The sequence below is a fragment of the Catharus ustulatus genome, chromosome 9, assembly GCF_009819885.2.
Source record: "Catharus ustulatus isolate bCatUst1 chromosome 9, bCatUst1.pri.v2, whole genome shotgun sequence".
In the NCBI taxonomy this organism is placed as follows: Eukaryota; Metazoa; Chordata; class Aves; order Passeriformes; family Turdidae; genus Catharus; species Catharus ustulatus.
This window is the reverse complement of record NC_046229.1, coordinates 4,314,396-4,332,389: the sequence shown is the minus strand read 5'-3', so window position 1 is coordinate 4,332,389 and position 17,994 is coordinate 4,314,396. Positions and strand designations below refer to the sequence as shown.

The window sequence follows — 17,994 nt, the reverse complement described above, 5'->3', positions numbered from 1 at the left end:
TCTTGTTTGCTCTCCTTAGTCCTACCAGACACAAGCATCCAGTTGCATGTAAAGCAGCAGCCCTGGATAAGGAAACAAGCTCTGACACTGGAGTGAGAGAGAGGCAGCAGCATTGGGGTTTTGGTGCTGCAGGATAAACTCAGAGCTCCACAGGGAAATCTAAATGGTGTATTTTTCTGTTTACCTTCAGGTGACAATGTCCAAATGCTGCAACACATCACTGAGCGTCGCTTACAAAAACTCCTGTCACGAAGAATAAAAATGGATGGATGAATAATGGTCAGGCTGGACCTTCTGCCTCCTGGCAGCAGGATTGAGCAGAGATTTAAAAACAGCTTGTAAGCAATATGCAGCCAATCTAGACCTATATAATCAGACCTAGAATCATCAGCATTACACAGACATCAACTTACCTCTGAATAGAGATCAGGGACTTGCTGCTGTTTCTCAAAGGACTCAGTTTCATCGACTGAAGTCAGTGAAAGCATTACTTGTTTCACAATCTGTTTTTCCAGCTAAAGTCACTGACAGCACTGAGTAATTTTTTTTTTCTTTTTAAAAGCTTGTACTCGGATTTAACTGAAGAAATATGATTAAGTCTACCCTCCTCCATATGGAAAAAGAATGTTTCAAATTAGGACACACTGTAAAATATTTTGAATATTTTCTTCAAGTCAGACACTACCATTTATGAAAAAGATTTTTGTTTTGATCACATGAGTAACAAAAAGCATAACAGCAAATACATCTTAACAGATGAAGGAACAGGATTTCCCTTTTTTATTTTCATTCACTGACACCTCATCAACATTTCAGTATTTCCATTAACTGCAAAGCAAGGACAATTCAAACATGTGCAAACAGAATGAACATGCTGGGTACAGTGGGTCACCCATCCTGAAAGGCAGAGCTTTACCTACATTGTCCATATTTGTCTCCAGGGTATAAAAAGTGTGGCTTCAAGGGGAGGCAATGAAGGCAGAGAGGGATGCTCAGCATTAGATACCAGTTTCCTGAAGAGAAGTCACCTTTCATGATAAAGTCATCTGCAAAAGCTGTGCAGTCAAGAAAACTTTATTTATCTCCTATGTAATATTCTCCACATCAGCAATAATTTCTATCCAAATGGATATATCCAAATCAAATGTTGTGGTAGCAAAACTGCCCTCTGATGAGGCACCCTGATCATTTAAAAAAGACAAGAGGCATCTTTGTAAAGCATTTGGTGCTACCATGATTCTTTCAGTGCTTCTTCCAGAAGGAAGAATCCCCTGAAAATTATTTCACTCCTTTATTTTAAACTGAACTTGTTGCAAACCTTTCAGGTTACTTTGAAGAAAAATGTTGAATCAATTCACATTCTAAAATGCCTCAGAAAGAAGCAAAATCCCAGCAGTAAATCCACCTAATTAAGTGAGGGTGTATCCAGCCCATAGCTATTATCTCTCCTCAGCTTAATATTTTTAAACACCCTGTATGTGGAGCAGGCAGTAAGCTCTTCTCATTATTTCTCAAATGAAGCTGAGTAGATCTAACCCAAATTATGGCAAGATAAACCAGACAACTTAAGTGATGAAAATTGTACTTTTCCCTCTGCTTTGGGGACACTTCTGGCTCATCTGTCCTCTGATCAAGGTGAGCCTGATAAAGCTGAAAATTACACAGTGTGACTGGATTGTATGAGATTATCTTTCCCCTGAGAAGTGATTTATTTTAGTAACTCTTAATGAATAAGAAACTTTCTGCTCCAACACGCTGCTCTTCTTGTGTGAGCATGGTTCCTTATTGCTCTGAGTGAGAGATCACATAAAAGAAATGGAGGATCTGAGTGGCTACATCTTCTTCATGGTTCAAAGACTTTTTTGTGTTATAAGATAAGACCTTCAGGGACCACCAGTTCCATAAAAAGTGAAAATTAATGTCATCAGTTTGTGGGTTTAACTGCAAAAGTCACTGGCATATCTTCCACTTTTTGAGTGTGAGGAAAGTCCAATTTTGGTTTTGAGGGGTCTTGCTTTGTAGAATTTGGGAGATCTCGACCTTTTGATGATTCCAGGAGATGTTGCATGTTAAGTCTGAAAATAAGGCGAGGATCTGGTCCAGAAAGAGATGGGCAATTGCAGCTCTCTCTTATTTTAAGAGCCTGTGAACACATAGGAAAACAAATCAAGCTCATTCAAACAGGAAAAGCAAGAAGGGTTTCAGTCAGTGGCTTTGGCTTTCCAGTCAGGTTTGCATTTGCACATTGGTTAGTGTAATAATGAGCCTGAATTGTTACTGAACAACTTCTCAACAGCAACCAAGAATTCCTGTGACAAAATGTGGCAATATGGTAAAACAACAGGAAAAAGGAAGAGTGAAGTTATTTTCTCACACTGATCTCCAAGGATGGATACTCTAAAAGGTACAACATAATTAGACAAGAAGTTCTCCAACATTTTCTGTGATACTTGTCCACATCAGTACCTTTTAATTTACATTCACATGTAAACTAAAATTTCTGTAACCCTTTCAGGCTACTTTGAAGAAAAATGTTGAATCAATCCATATTTTAAAATACCTCAGAAAGAAGAAAAATCCCAGCAGGAAATTCACTTAATTAAGTGGGGGTGTATCCAGCCCACAGGCTATTACTGCACTCAGTTTCATATTTTTATATTTATATTTACATTCAAATGCAAATGAAAATGACTGCATCAAGGAAAAAAAAGGGTTCTGAATAATTTACTTCCTCAGATATGTTCTATTATTGAAGTAACTATATATAGATGTCTAACTCAAAAAAGGAGGGAAAATCTCCAATAACATAATGGACTTTTAACTGTTTGGCACAGAGATAGATGGTTCATCAGTATAGTTAAAGTCCTGTTACACAAGTGATCTCATCTCCAAGAAGCATTTGGAATATTCCAAGTTCCCAAGTATTACAAGAAAACAATGCCACAAGAAAATAATGTCACAAGGAAATAATGTAATCTCTAGAATGTGACAATTTCTCTGGATAAAAAGATCAGCAGTAAGAGACCAAACTTTTAAGTTAGTGCTGCTCACTGAGTAAGTGCCACTGCTTGCATTTTACAAGTAAGAAAAGTAGGGGCACAAAGCAGCCAGAGGAATCTCCCAGAGAACCAAAATTCATTAGCACAAGCACATTCCCCTCAGATTATCCTGTCTGGTTGGCAACCTGAGTAAGGTACAGCAGTGGATGAATCTCATGTCTCAGAGGCACTGTGCAGAAATTGATACCAACCTGTTCAAAGGCAGCTGTTTTAAAGGATCTTTAAGTTGTGTTCACTGTCACAAAGCTGAATATACCTGAATTAGACCACACAAACTGGCAGCTCCTGTGCTTGGCACACAACTGATGCAGTGCTTTGTAAGCAGCTGGACACAGAATTACTGGTATCCATAGATCCTCCTAGAACTCATTTAAACTAATTAAGAAAAGTAGATCCTGTGTATCATACAGCAAAATGTTATATGTGGAACTGTAGAAGGTTCTGTATCTCCACTGAGAACTGCTTTTTTGAGATCTACAGAATGAAACACCAAGACCAAAACAAGTCAGATGGTTACCATTAATCAATGGTCACTGTGGTATGGTCACATTTGCTCAGTATCATCTGTCTTGGTCTCAGCTAACAGCATAAACCATGGGCAGATTTACATTCAGTTCTTGTTTTAATTATTTCATAGAAAAAAACCCCAGTTCAAATGTGCATTTTATTCCACTTCATAATCATGGATTCCTGAAAAGCAATGGCCAGAGCTGTTCTGAGTTGTAGCCAGCTGCCTTCTGGCCAGTACTTGGGACTGTCAGCAGAAAACACATGCTGATTAATTTGTTCTAGATGGATTCATGAGGAGGAAGAAAATAACACAGTTTTCATAGCAGTCCTAGCATTGCATTGTACACAGAGAAGAAATTTTTAATCTGCTTTATATCCACTGGCTTTGTCTGAAGCATCAAATCAAATCTTCCAGTACAGCTCTGCATAAGTATTTGCCATCATTTTGAAACACTTTGATATTCTTCCACAGGAGGCAATGAAAACATCTTACTACAGCAGATTTTAAAATTGAACAGCAGAGCTTTTTAACTCATTTTTTTATAAGGAGGTTCCAAAACATATTTCTCCTCTAACTTTACTACAGTGAACTGATAGAGTTTGCTGTAAATGGCTAGAAACAAATAGAATTTTAAAATTAACAAATGGTTTTGGGAAAAGACACATTCCAAAAATATAGCAAGAGTTTCTCCAGTTGTTTCTTGCTGAAATGTAAAATTCAAATTACTGGATACACAAGTCTGGACTAGGCATGCAAATATTGTTCCTAAGTTTTAAAATATATGACTAAAGCTTTCACAGCTTGGTTTTCTAGAGCATGATTGTCCAAGTAGTCACCAAATGTAACTGTACTGCTGAGCATTCTTCTGCTTCAGCGACCAATTAATTTCTAAACTGACATTTATGATAAACCACGAGGTTTCTCTTGTTCTCTTCTAGAACAGAAGCTGCTCCAAGACTGCATTCATGACAAGCAGCGTTATTCAAGGCAGATGGGAATACAAAGATTTAGGTTGTATCCTGGAAAAGGCAACATAATCCTCTTTTAAACGAATTTAGCAATTTTGTATCTCTGGGATTTCCTGGCTATACAGTGCCTGACCTATTTCCACGGTTTCACTCCCCTAAAGTTCCAACAGCAAAGATAAAAACCAGTACTTCAGGTGAACATTTTACCCTGTGGATGTCTGAGCTATTCAACACCACCACCTCACATGCCACTGAAAAACTCCAGCTGTGGAAACAAAAGCCATGTTAACTTGTCACCTTCCTGCTCAGGACAGCTATAACTACACACCCCAGTGAGAGCAGCCACCTGCCTCCTGGTTGGTGCAGGAGATCCCAAATAAAACATCCAAACTCTTGCTTGTAACTGTCACAGGTGAAGCTGTTTCTTATCTGCACTATCACAGTCACCTCCAATGGCTGGGAGCAGGGAAGGCAGAAGAATTCCCTCATCCTATCACCCTCATGTAAAGCTACCAGCAGAGACAAATAGAGAAATAAGTAATTTTTAGCTCCCAATATTAATCCTTCACACTATCACAGATGCCAGGCTACCTGCTGGGTCTCAAGCCCTTACAGTCTTAAAAAAGTAGCAGTAAAAAGATGATTAAAGGAACTGTAGACTTTACTGGATAGAGAAGAAAAGTAGCTTATATATAATTTTAATACTTTTAATCTTCCACTGATGTTGGAATAGCAAAGAAAAAGTGTGACAAAATATTTAATAAATTTCTAGGGAGGATAGAAATGCAGGTCAGTGGTTTTTACTCTTGTATCCACATTGATAGGGTTTAATTAACTTATTCTAGTACTAGAATTATCTGAAGTAATGTTCACATCATAAACAAAGGGCAAATGTACCAATCCACTTTTGAATAGGAAGGGAAATAAATGTATCTCCCATATCAAAAGGCAGTAGAGCAAAAAATATTAACTACACAAAAATTAATAAAAATATTAAATAGCCAATGTGGATTTGACAAAAACAGGTGTTGCCAAAGTAAATGAATGAACATTTTTTGACAAGTGAAATGACCTAACAAACAAGACAAGCAGTGCAATTGATACAACCCAACTTATTGTTCTCTAAATGATCTCACCATGGTATTTCCATGAGAAAGTGGAAACAGGACTTACAGTGAATCAAAAATGGAACCTGAGCCAACAACATGTTCCTAAAAAAGCAAATGTCACATCAAGATGAATTTTTGTATCACAGGCAAGACTCAGTAGATAACCTTCTGCTTTATTCAGTTTAGCTGAGGCTTCCACTGATGTACAGAGCTGCATTTGAAGGGCACACTTGGAAACAGACACTGTAGCAGGTCAGAGAACATGAAAATAAAACATTGACATGAACCAGAAGATCCTGTAGCTTCTCTCTGGCACTACACTCCCACAGACTCTGTTTCCAGAACAATGATCATCCTCTCCCCCTTATACAAAATTATTTTAAGAATTATTTTTCTGAAAATAAAATGCATCTGGTCCAGCCTCCATGTAGGAATTCTAAGAGATTTCAGTTTCCTATTTAAGAGTAAACTCTGTTTTCCTGGTTTACAATCCAAACACCTCCCTGTCTCAGGAGAAATACTTTAAAAAAACAGCAAATCTTTTTCACTTGCTTTATTTCATTTCCAGGACAGCACCACCTTTTAACTGCTTAGAGCTCTCTTGTTCACTGATTCCTCAGTGTGGCTGTAGCTTCCAGCTTGCTCAGTAAACCAGATGTACAATCTTTAACACTCATTTGATTAGGTCTCACTCTTTTAATGACTTGAAAGGGATCCCTGTGATAGTCCCCCTTTAATTTACACTTCCTGAGACTGTTCAGTCACCTCACTGAGACGTGACATTTCATTACCTGAAGAAAAATTCTTACTTTATATGATTGCACCTTATTGTGAACCTGCTTAAAGTCTGTACAGAAACATTAGAGAAGTCCAAAAGCTTGTCCCTATTTGTCCCATCTACAGTAGTTGGTCTAATAAGAGATGTATTGTCCTGAAAAGAATTTCAGCTCCAAAACCAGCAGCATATGAAACCCAATAATGCTCATGATGGATCTGGCACTGAATCTTAAGAAGCACCAGTTTCTTCACAGAGAGATACTAGAGATAAAAAGGCCTTTTTGATAATCTGGCTTTTCTCATGGGCTCTGAATATCTAATGACAATTAATATATGGTAAATATCCTGTTCTAAAAACCTCAAAGTACATGAACAATGAAACAAAAAGGGGCTGATACTGAGCAACAATAAAAGCCTGGGATTCCCTTTCCATGCCTGAAATCCAGCCTGAAGGCAGCAGCTCCCACCAGAAGGGGAGGCAAGGCTTCAGACAAGAAGCCTCCTCTACACATTTTCTTCCATCTTTATTCCAGTTTCGTAGTGCCAACCTCACTTATTTTGTGAACTTGCTAAAAACAGGAAGCCTCCAGGCCCTGATTTCTCATCCTACTGCAAAGAATGTTTATGGCAAAAGGTAAACAAAAACATCTCCCCTCGATTATCTTTTGGAAGATCTTCCCAGCCTCCACTGCTCCAGAAAGTGAGAGTAGCTGTAAAAACATGAGGGCTGCTCCACCTGCTAAGCTCTGAGAGATGAGACAGAAGTAACAGTTCCACACAGTTGCTCAGTTTTTAACTTATTTGCTCAGGCCTGGGGTAGAACATAAGAAGTAATTTATTTCATTACCTCTTTATAAGCCAGGCAACAACTATATGAAAATAAACGATCCTGAACCCTTTATGTTCAATCTAGCTAAAACTGAGGCTCCACAACAGAAATAATTTTCTATTCAGCTGCTCAAATGAGTTAGAAAATCCATCAAAAACATTCTCCCAGTCTGTTTTTGCACAGTACAGACTTGGTGTATATTAATTTGAAATATCCAGTCTAGCCACTCTCCAGCCTCCTACCCCTAATGCTGACTTTGATTTATGCCATCATTTAGAATATTTACTATTCATTCTCATCAAAGGATTCATGAAACTCTTTTTTTTCCTCCTTTGAAGTCAGCAAACACCTCAACATTTTAGTGCTCCCTCTGCCAATAAATCTTCAAGTGTCTTTACAGTTTGGAACTGAGAAAGACTTAAAGTGACAGAGAGTTAAAAAAAAAAAAGAAATTAGTAGTTGGTTATAAAAAGAGTATTTCCAAACACAGTTTAGCTTGCTGAAAAACAGTGTTGCAGTGGAGTGCTTTAACACTCTATTTTGTTTTTTTATTTGCCACAAAAGCAAGAGAAGTCAAGGCAATTTAGGGATGCAACTTAAAAACTGCCTTTCCAAAATGGCAAAAAAACAGGAGTGGATGAGATCTGTGGCACTGTCACATCTATATCAAAAGGCCATTCAAAAGCAAAAATATTATACTTTGATCAGAAACCAGAAAAAACCCCAACCCACTTGGAATAAATTACATTTTATCTGTGCTATCTCACTTTTTCCTCATTTAATAAAACCTTTTAGCTTGAAAGCTTTGGAACGGAGAATTTCTGTAAGGATAAAGAGAAAGATAAGCATGACTCTATCAGAGTAAATTGTGACTCAATACCAAAGTATCTAATTAATTAATTAATATCAAACTACTTCTGGCAACTTTCCTGAGAGGAAAAGACCCTTCCCTGAGCCCTGCTCACCTCTGGGATGAGGCGGTCCAAGTGCTCAGCCCTGTTTTCGTGGGAAGGGTGTGTGGAGAGCCACTCTGGCAGCTTGGGCTGCCCCTGAATGCTCTCTGCCAATTCCATCTGCTGCCAAAAGACACTGCTGGCTCTGACATCCACACAAGCCTGAGAACAGAAGGGAAGTGCAAACACCAATGTATGGTTAAAGTAATAAATACACAGTCTAATTGATATTGAATTATGAAAGACATTTTAAATTTTAAGTTTCTAAAGCCTGTTTAGATGGTCCTTATACCCTACAGGAAAAGCTGTTCCAAAATATCTAAAAGCAATAAAAATTTCATGTAGACACTGAATCTATTCCTTTTAAAACCTATGCCTTAAAAAACTTACACCTGAATTAAGAAAATTCAGCAGGAAGAAAAGATCTACAATTTCTGGCATATACTTGTTCTTAAAAAAAAAAAAAAGTTGTGCTGCAAATTCAAAGTTTTATTTACTAGAACAAATTAATTATCCCCACAGATTAAGGTAAATTTACAGGAAGAAGTTGAGAGGCAAAAATACAAGGTGATAATAATTAATACTTAAATATACCTAAAAAGTAACTGGAAATGCTTTTCTTTAATTGATTACATGGCCTTTCATGGTGATCTGTGGAATCCATGACACAATAAACAGTAATTCTGTAGAATTCCTTCAAAAAGTATTTAACCATAGAAAGTCACAGAACAGTAACTTTTAGAATTGCTTTTGTGCATCACCACAAACTTCTCTATTTCTACATTTAAGTAGAGAAGAAAAATAAATAAGATTTCTTACACTGACTTTTATTTGCTAAGGAATAAAAAAGGACAAGTAGTCAGAAGACAAGAAAATGACTTCTTCCTATTCCCCATCCTGAGAATAGATGTGGAGCTTCATCCTTTGAATTTATTTATTTAAATTATTATTATAAAAAGGTTAGCTGCACAAGCAGAGAAATGCTCATGTGTCATTTCATTTCTTTCTTTCTGGTATGGCCCCACTTTTTCAGTATTAGAAAGCAGAGAGCACAAACACAGTAATTACATTTTTTTAATGGATTGTATTATTCTCTTAGACAACTTACAAATGTAGTTTTAATCCCAGAATCAAAGTTAATTTTAAAACCCTTCCTTAAAGAAACATGAATAATTATTAGAAGGAAATTTTGCTTATGAAATATTAACACTAGATGGTGCTGCTCTCACTGGTATCTCACACACAAGGCTATTACACTTAGCCAGGAATCAAAGAGTTGGTTCAGTTCCTTTAATACAGAAATAAATTCCACAGGGGGAAAAAAAGTAACTGAAAAAATAAACTATGAAAAAATGTTGAGCAGCTCCTGACCAAATTTTTGTGTTACTTTAGCAAAGCTGTATTGTTGTTATGGTTGTATTTTGCTCAAATCTTTAAATCTTTACATATAATTAAATCCTACTTATGGAAGGTCCCTATTTAGAGTTCTCCTGTTTACAATACATGGAGTTTTCTTCTAATAGCAATAAACTACACAAAAAGAGACTATGCAGATAATGCACAACTTTACACACTTCAATGTTATCAAATACAATCAGCCAGAATGACTTTGTCTTTCCTAAAAATTAATTTATTTCCCACCACTTCATAAAACTGCACACCTTCAAAAATTACAGTTTACCTCCATATGAAGAATGAAACTCCCTCTGATTGTAACAGAAACTGAAAAATGTCTGGTATTTATTTTTTTGCTAAATCTATTTTTATTGCTAATAAAACCAATCAGTTGTAGTTACCTTTGCTGCAAACTGAAGTCCCACTTTATCAGCTTCAGCCTCCAGGGTTCTGCTGTAGGGTCTATCAAACATGAACTGCAAAGAAACACATCAAAGCTCTACTCCTTGGTTTGGAATGTGCACAAAGATAGAGCCTCCTTACTGTCTTTTAACCTTCTCATAGGAAGTGGGGTTTATCTTTCATGCTCACATTGCATGTGATCAGTATTAATTTTCTTTATGTAATCACTTATTCCATTATATGTAACTCATTGATCCTGTATTCAGTTGAAATTAATTCGAATAAGATTTATTTTCATGGGCACTCTCAGCAGCCAATCTCATTTTGCAGCAGCTGAAAGCTAAATACCAACTTTTCACCAAAATTTTTTCACTTCACTCTCTTATTGACATCCAGATTTTTTCTTGCAGCAATTGTGTGTAAAAAATGCCAGTGGTCCCCTAAACTTTTATGATGCCTTTAAGCCTGGTATCATCTATTTCATATGGCAAACTGCCCACAATAAGGAATGCAGTTATAAATACTTGCAGGCAGGAATCACTGCTTTGCCATGACTGACCCCAACACAAGCTGCAAATTACCCTTGAGAAATCAAATCAGAATACATAAAGCTGACCAAACTCCTCTTCCATTTTTCTAGAGCATTTAACACACACTAAGAGACAGTGGTGGTTTTCTCAAATGTAATTCATGTAGATTTGGGTAGCCTTACCCTAGTCTGTCACGTTATAGTAAATTCAAATCAGGACTTGTTTAAACAACCTGCTCCTGCAGAGATAAGGAATCTGTCACAACATCCTGCTTTAGTCATCCATTAGGAAATGTGAACTGAAGAATGGCAAATGTGCAAGGTTAGAGAAGAGAGAAAGGTTTATCAGCTCAAAGAGGTTTTATCAGCTCTTTATCTAGCTACAGAAATTTGTCCTCCTTAGAAGTTTTAGGTGAAAAAACACAAACAATGAACCACAAACCAGTTTGCAATGAAGAGCACCAAAGAAATGGCCCAGTCCCTTGAGCACATAAAGGTAACTGTAACTTCTTGCTGCTTTCCAAAGCAGCACTGATAGTTTTTCATTCCTAGTCAAATACAGAAGCCAAGCAAAGCTGGCTTTAAAAGCCAAACATGCTGGTTTAGAAGTAAGCAGAGATGAGGTCACTTTCCAAATTCTTAGTTTCCATACAGACCTTCAACATTGCAATTATATGTTTTAAATCCTCTGATGATAAAGTAATTACCTGAAGTGGAATATATATTTTTATTGCCTTGAAAAGTGCTCCAGGTCTGTTGGTGCACAGCAGAGAAACCTCTGGCTAGTCTGTCATACATTCCTGAAGCACCATTTCCTAGTTAGCCAGATAAACTATTTGATTAATTATTAAACACTTTTTAGACAGGGAAATGAAATCAGTAACCTACAGAAGTCCTGAGGTATCTAACATACAGGGGTATTCATCAGCTACTGAAAATTGAACTTGTTTAAAAAATCTTTTGTGAATGTGTTGAAATCAAAAATTAGAACTTCAAATTCTGATCTAAAATCCTTGTCAGAAATTGACACAAAAAAGAAGATTAATTTGATTTTTCAAATCAATTATCAGAGCTGCCTGTGTATGTTGAAGAAAAGGGAGTTCCAGGGATGTTGGTGACCCAAAATCACCAGTTTTCACATGAAATACCAATCTTATGGTGTGAGATGGACAAGAAAGAAGCATGAAGTACTGCATCTGTGGGGCTGAGTAAAACTCAGAGTCATGCTTGGTGTTATTCCAAGAACAATTTCTAGGCTTTAGTTCCTATATAAAGTAACTGTTGCTCTACAACAAAGCCAGTATGCTTCAGCCCAGAAATCCATGTTTAAGGAAAACCCCAAGTAAATGCCATAAGAAAAGTTAACAACTTATTAAGGAAAGAAAATCCATTAGCTTTGGGGGAAAGGCAGAACTGGAGCTCACATGGCCAAAGGCCTACCAAGAATCACTGGGAAACACTGAGAGTCAATAATAAAAAATATGCAATAGTCAGCAGGTCAAAAAGTCAAGCCTCTAAGGACATAAACAAATATTGAAACAAGTAAGTACCACAGCATGGCTTAAATAGTACTTTCACAGAATGGGATGTTAAAGCTTTAAGAAACAAAATAACTATGGAAGAAGATGAAGAGAAGCATCCTGAGAAAATGGGCAGAACAATTCACTTCCATGTAAGCACAACAGGCAAATACTGAATGATGAAAACAGACACTCCACTCCTGGGTGAGTAAAAAAAAATAAATTTTCTATTCAGCTTCTTTTGTCTATGGGATGTAAGCTTTGCAAGTATTTATCACTTCAACATTACTGAAGTTTGATCAGCCTTTTAAACCAGGACAGTATCCCATAGATGATGGAGCTTAAACCCAGATTCCCTTTCCAATCTAAAGCACAGCTCCAATCCATGATGCCAAAATACCCATTCTCTGTGGAGAGGAGGAGAGATGCTGACAGGGAGTTGAATCTTGCTGTCTAAATTATGAGCAGTCTCAGGATTCATTCACGCTTTGTTTTTGCCAAATTCAGCTCTTCAAAATGCTGGCTAGCATTCATCAATGTATTGGTTTCTTAGCTACTTGTGCAAATATCCAAGCTCTTTAGAGATAATTTATGTTCAGAATCCACACATCTACCCATTAGCATAAGAACTACCAAAACAGATTGGTTATGTTTAATTTCATGTTTTTGAGGAGCTGGAGGAAATCTCAGGAAAAGTGTCAAGTCAAAGAAACCAAAGAGATCTTTCACTTGAATTCAGATTGCAGTTTTATGATCTAAGCAAATTTCTATTTTAAAAACACACTTTTTAAAAAATAAATGGATCAGCAACTGTCCAGAGAGTAAATTAAACTGCTGAAGAAAACTGGCACTAGAAAGCCCCTGAATTTTACTTTGCTGAAATATTTGCTGGCTGAAAACATTATTTTAGTAACTTGTACTATAGCATGGTTTATATTCTCAATTTTTTAATCCTGGAAACCATTCTTACCACTAGCAATATATTTGAAGAATTCCATATATTTTATTTGGTTTAAGAAGAATTTAACAACTACTTAAAATAAAACCATGGCATTTTACCATATACAACTTTAAAGGGCAAAGTTACCTTTCTAAAAGTCAATCATCTGTTTTAATTGGCAAGTAGGTTTCTGCAGCCTGTGCAACTAAATCCAGTCATTTAGGGAAACCTAAGGTTCTTCACCATGAAAAATTAAAATCAGCATCAACTAAAGCAGAATCAGATCTATAAGAACATACATCATTCCACAGCACATTCAAATATTATTTTTTTCTTAGATTTCTCCTCTTGCCTTTTCCCCCAAACTTGCTATTTAGCATAGCAAAAGATTAAAAATATCTTTCCCAGGAAATCTGGAAGGACAATAGAAAATGTCAGCCTTACCTCCTGTAACTTGCTCTGAATCCACTGGCCAACAACTGCCAAACTATCCCGGGGACAGATGGCCCAAATCATAGTGAGAAAGATGAGTGAGAGAAAATCCAAGAAGTGAACCAGGCTGGCTTTCTCTGCCTGCAAACAGAAATTGTCCCATTTTCATATTTTCATTCCTTACTGTCTGACATTTCTTTACAACATAACAGAATTTGGAAACACTTTAAAAATCACTGATTTTTTTTTTTTTTTTTCATGTGGAGCCACAGGAATATGGCAAGCACAACATTCCCTGCTAGTACCAAAAAAAAAAAAAAAAAAAAAAGAAAAAAAATATCCAGGGTACTTTCAGGCCAGAATTCACACAAGCTGCCTAAATACAGCTGGAAAAAATACATTCTGCCTATCAGCCTCTCTGAGAGATTCAGAGCTTGAGGCAGGATGGAGGCAACAAGTAGAAAAAGTTCTTCAGTAGAAAGGTCATGAAACACTTCAGTGTGAATGAAAAATCTATACAAAGACCTCAAAGACTGTTCTTTACATTAATTTGAGAAAAGATAAGGTATCACTGAGACATGATCACTAATGGGATAAGGGAACAATAAACACAATGTATTTATCTTTTATTTTCTTCTGCTTTCCTTTAAATTCAGAATCCAAGAGATTATTCTGTTTTCCAGAGCTCTATTTGACATTGCAACAAATTGATCAGAGCATTTACAAGCAGATCATGCAATACTTCTCTTTGAGCCAGCTGGGTTACAGATTCCATACAAACAAAATAAGTTCTTTTTTATTATCAGAAATATTTTTTAGAAGTTTAAAGGGTTGGTTGGCTGAACCAAGCCAAAGAAACCATGATTTGAACAGTTGCTCACCCAAAATCATACAAGAAGCAGCTCTGGGTATTTTAGAATTTGAGGTTCTAAAACTGTGTGCTACAATAATAACAGCATCAAGTATTTTAAGATACTTTTTAAAAGTGCATCCATTTTTACAGGTAGAAAAAATTATAGGAGTAAGAGGGTTGCTGAGTACCTCCAGTTCTTTATGTCTGTGCTGTAAGAGAGGGATCTACAGACCAAGTTGTAAATTACTCTTGAAAGTGAATCATAATCCACCTGTACAGTGAATAAAGCCCTGGCAGCCTCTGTGTTAACAGGGACCACCATAGGTCTTCTGACAGTTATTAAGTGCTACATGAATAATAAGGATCTACTGTAGCAGACTACTCATTTCAAACTCAATTTTGCATTAATTAGATAGAGTCACACTGAAAACTTGGTTGGTAATGATAGGGAAAATCATAACTAGAGTAATTAGAATTAATAATTTAAGAATATTAGACAGCTTTCTTTAAAGACTTACTGCATGTTCCAACACAGCGTGAGCTATTTCATGTCCTAAAATAAATGACAGCTGATGAATATCAGAAACTGCATCCAGTAACCCAGTAAAAACAAACACTTGACCATTCTGTAAACAAAGAGAATAAAAAATTAAGTGGGAGACACATCAAATGCTGTTTCAATATTATTAATGTTTTGTGTGGTGTACAACTTACCGGAAGCACAAAAGCATTTACACCTGGCTCATCCACCACATGGATAACCCACTTGAGAGCTGAGACCTGAGGGATGTCCTTGTTGCTTTCAGACAAATGCCCAACAACTCTTTCCACAACCTGGTAGCGTGCATCTGTCTCAGGTAACATTTGATTTTTGAACTGCTCCATCCACTGAAAAAAAAAATAATTCATTGGTCCTAATTTTTAAGGTGGACAAATGTATACAAAACATGTAATTTGAAAATATCCTTGTATTTGCTCTGTTCTTATCTCGTGTCTCTGACAGGAATATGGATACATTTGGATATGGCTTATCAAGTTTCACTTTACAACAGGAAATCACAGAACTCAAAATTACAGGGACTAATTCAGTGGACAAGAAACAGTTAAGAATGGATGTTATGTGCTTTGTAACCATTATGTGTTCCTCCTGGAAATGGAATTCTAAAAAAGGATGGGGACAAGAGGAGGAGGTAACAGATGAAGGGACTCTGCAGGGTTCTGAGCATGAAGTTCAAAATTCACCAAGGTTTTTTAGTCCATCTCATTAACAGAACTATCTCATCACTAAAAAAAGCAACGTTTTTTGAGTACTTCCAATTTCTTGTCTAAAATCTTACCATATCATATTCCATCTGTGACAGCTCCCTGAAATGCTCTTTGCCAAACACCAGCAGTCGAGCACGCCCAGTGATGGGTGTCTCCTCCAAGTGGGTAAAATAAAACATGACAAACACAACTCCCAAGCTGCTGACACCCAGCAGGATCTTCCACTTGTTTCTTCTTGCACTTTCTTTGAAGAGTTCCCGTTTATTAGGAGGAAGTGCCTTCCACCAATTTCTTATGCTCCTGTAAGATACAGTATTAACTTAGGACATAGGTGAAAAGGAATTTTTTACTGTATTCTCTATTACAGCCTCATCTCATGTAGGAGCTTATGGGGGGCTATACTGCAATTGGCTTCCATCCCACTGCATTTCTTCCCTCTCACAGGAAAAGTGTCTTGGTTCATCTCCCTCTACCACATGTAAATGAGAAGGAAAAGAGCAAAAATTAAACCTAACACCTCTGATAATGGAAAAAAACACATCTTGTCGAGCAAACTATCAGTCAAACAACACTACAAACACACCTGCCATCCTCCCCACACTCACACCTTGCATGATGGGTCTTGTGCTGAGAGGAAAGTAACACAGTATTTTACCTGCCAAGAATGATGGCAAATAATTTCTGAGCCGGCTTCACAATAATCCAGAAAAGAGGAACTGGTGCAGCCTGAAGTGATGGTGATGTGTGAAAAGACCCGTTGATCTGAACGTTCCAAGCAGGAAGGTGACGAGGGGGTTGCCCTACAGAACTGATCAGGAGGGGTGGGATCTTCTCCCCCCATGGTTGAGAAGACTGGGAGAAAAACCTTCCTGAATTATGGTGTGCATTCCCGTTCACTTCCTGTCCACTTGCATGTGGGACATCCAAAAGACATCTCAGTCCTTTACCAAAGAAATTTCTATAGGAGAAAAAACAGTTTCTAGCATTTCCACTCCAATCCAACCTTTGGCATCTATTTCTGTCACCTTGAGTGCGGCACCATCCTCTGTAAGACCTAGAGAGATTCTTGCACTTTCCCTGCTTGCACAAAGAAGCCAAATGAGACAAAATACAGTTCCTGCCTGACAGCTTTAGGCCACAGATGATATTCATAACTTCTTTGGTTGGTTACCCTGAAACATAGAAGAAAAAAAAAAAGAGCAGACTGGGATTAAGTAGCCCACCCAAAGAAGAAACTCTGCATAGTTATTTCATTTTCCTAAAATGGATACTATTGTATTAGTTTGTCAACATCTGCATTTCACAAAAAAAGTCACAATCACAACTGCTTCCGGTTATGGTTGTAAGACATCAGGCTGCTTCCAGCTGTGAAAGATATCAGTGTCTTGCATCTCTGAGAAAAAACCAAGGTGATTGAATTTTTTCCTTTCACTTTCATTACCCCCAGATCAGAGTGACAGCAGGTGGCCCTTGTGGGTCATCACCTTTCCGCACTGGGCTCCTGCGTGCCGCTGTCATTCCTATACATGAGGAAAACCAGGACCTGTGAGCGTTGTTCGTACTTCACTCCTGGCCTAGCACAAAACAGCGAAACCAGCGCTCCGGCAGCCGGGAGCCTCTGGCTCACGGACATGGAAATGCCTTGGCACGGAACAGACCCAGGCCCTCCCGCCTGAGGGGCCCCACCGCCGTCATTTTCACCCTCTGGCTCCGATCGCGGCCTCTGCTTCTCCCCCAGCCCCGCCACCCCCGGGTGTAACCGCGATTATCGTGACACGGGCCGATGTGAGGAGCCGGGAGTGGGGAATGAGGGAGACGAGTCACTCTGAGGCGCCAGCCCGGGTAATGGCGGGCGGGGAGGCGGGGGACAGCTCCGGCCGCCTCTCAGCTGCACTCTCAGGGACCGGGAACAACCTCCTCCAGCGGGCTCCCCTACTCACCACCGCGGGAGGCGGCGGCGGAGGGGCCGGACCGCGGAGCCGGTGTCGATACGGAGCCGGGGTGGAGGGCGGGATGCGGGACAGGCGCTGCTCCGCTGCGGCGGCCGCCGGGGCCCCGCGTTCCTTCCCTCAGGCGGGGCCGCCGCGTTCCCGCCGCCGCCGCCGCTCCCCTCAGGCGCCGCCCGCCATTTTGTGGCAGCGCGGGGAGCAGGGGCGCCCCTCATGAGCCGCGGGGCCCGTTCTCATGGGTGCCTTTACCCTGGCTGTGCCCGCGGTGTTTCCGTGTCATCTGCTTGCAAAATGTGGAATATGTCAGGATTATTTTATGTCAGGATTATTTTAAATCAGGGTGTTCTTTGATGTATGATCTTTGTACGCTTTCAAGCCTAAATCAGGCAGCAGCCAGCTTCCCCTAGTCAAGGGCATCCGGGAACTAAGGTTTAAGGATGTAGCAAATCAAGATGTTGATGTATGTGTATACAAAGCTAACTCGGCAGAGTATTCAAAGTTT

At 38.5% G+C, this 17,994-nt stretch overlaps 1 protein-coding gene across 1 annotated transcript; it reads right to left on the bottom strand.

The window, feature by feature from the left end:
• Positions 1–749: 749 nt before the first annotated feature.
• OMA1 (OMA1 zinc metallopeptidase) lies at positions 750–17,639 on the bottom strand. The gene is made up of 9 exons (XM_033066884.1): positions 17,484–17,639; positions 16,199–16,715; positions 15,615–15,843; positions 14,992–15,165; positions 14,796–14,903; positions 13,437–13,565; positions 10,003–10,077; positions 8,219–8,368; positions 750–2,143 (listed from the first exon to the last, which is right to left on the bottom strand). Exons 2-9 carry the CDS (start codon positions 16,693–16,695, stop codon positions 1,925–1,927), a joined length of 1,581 nt encoding a protein of 526 aa, XP_032922775.1. The 5' UTR covers positions 16,696–16,715; positions 17,484–17,639; the 3' UTR covers positions 750–1,924.
• Positions 17,640–17,994: the final 355 nt, after the last annotated feature.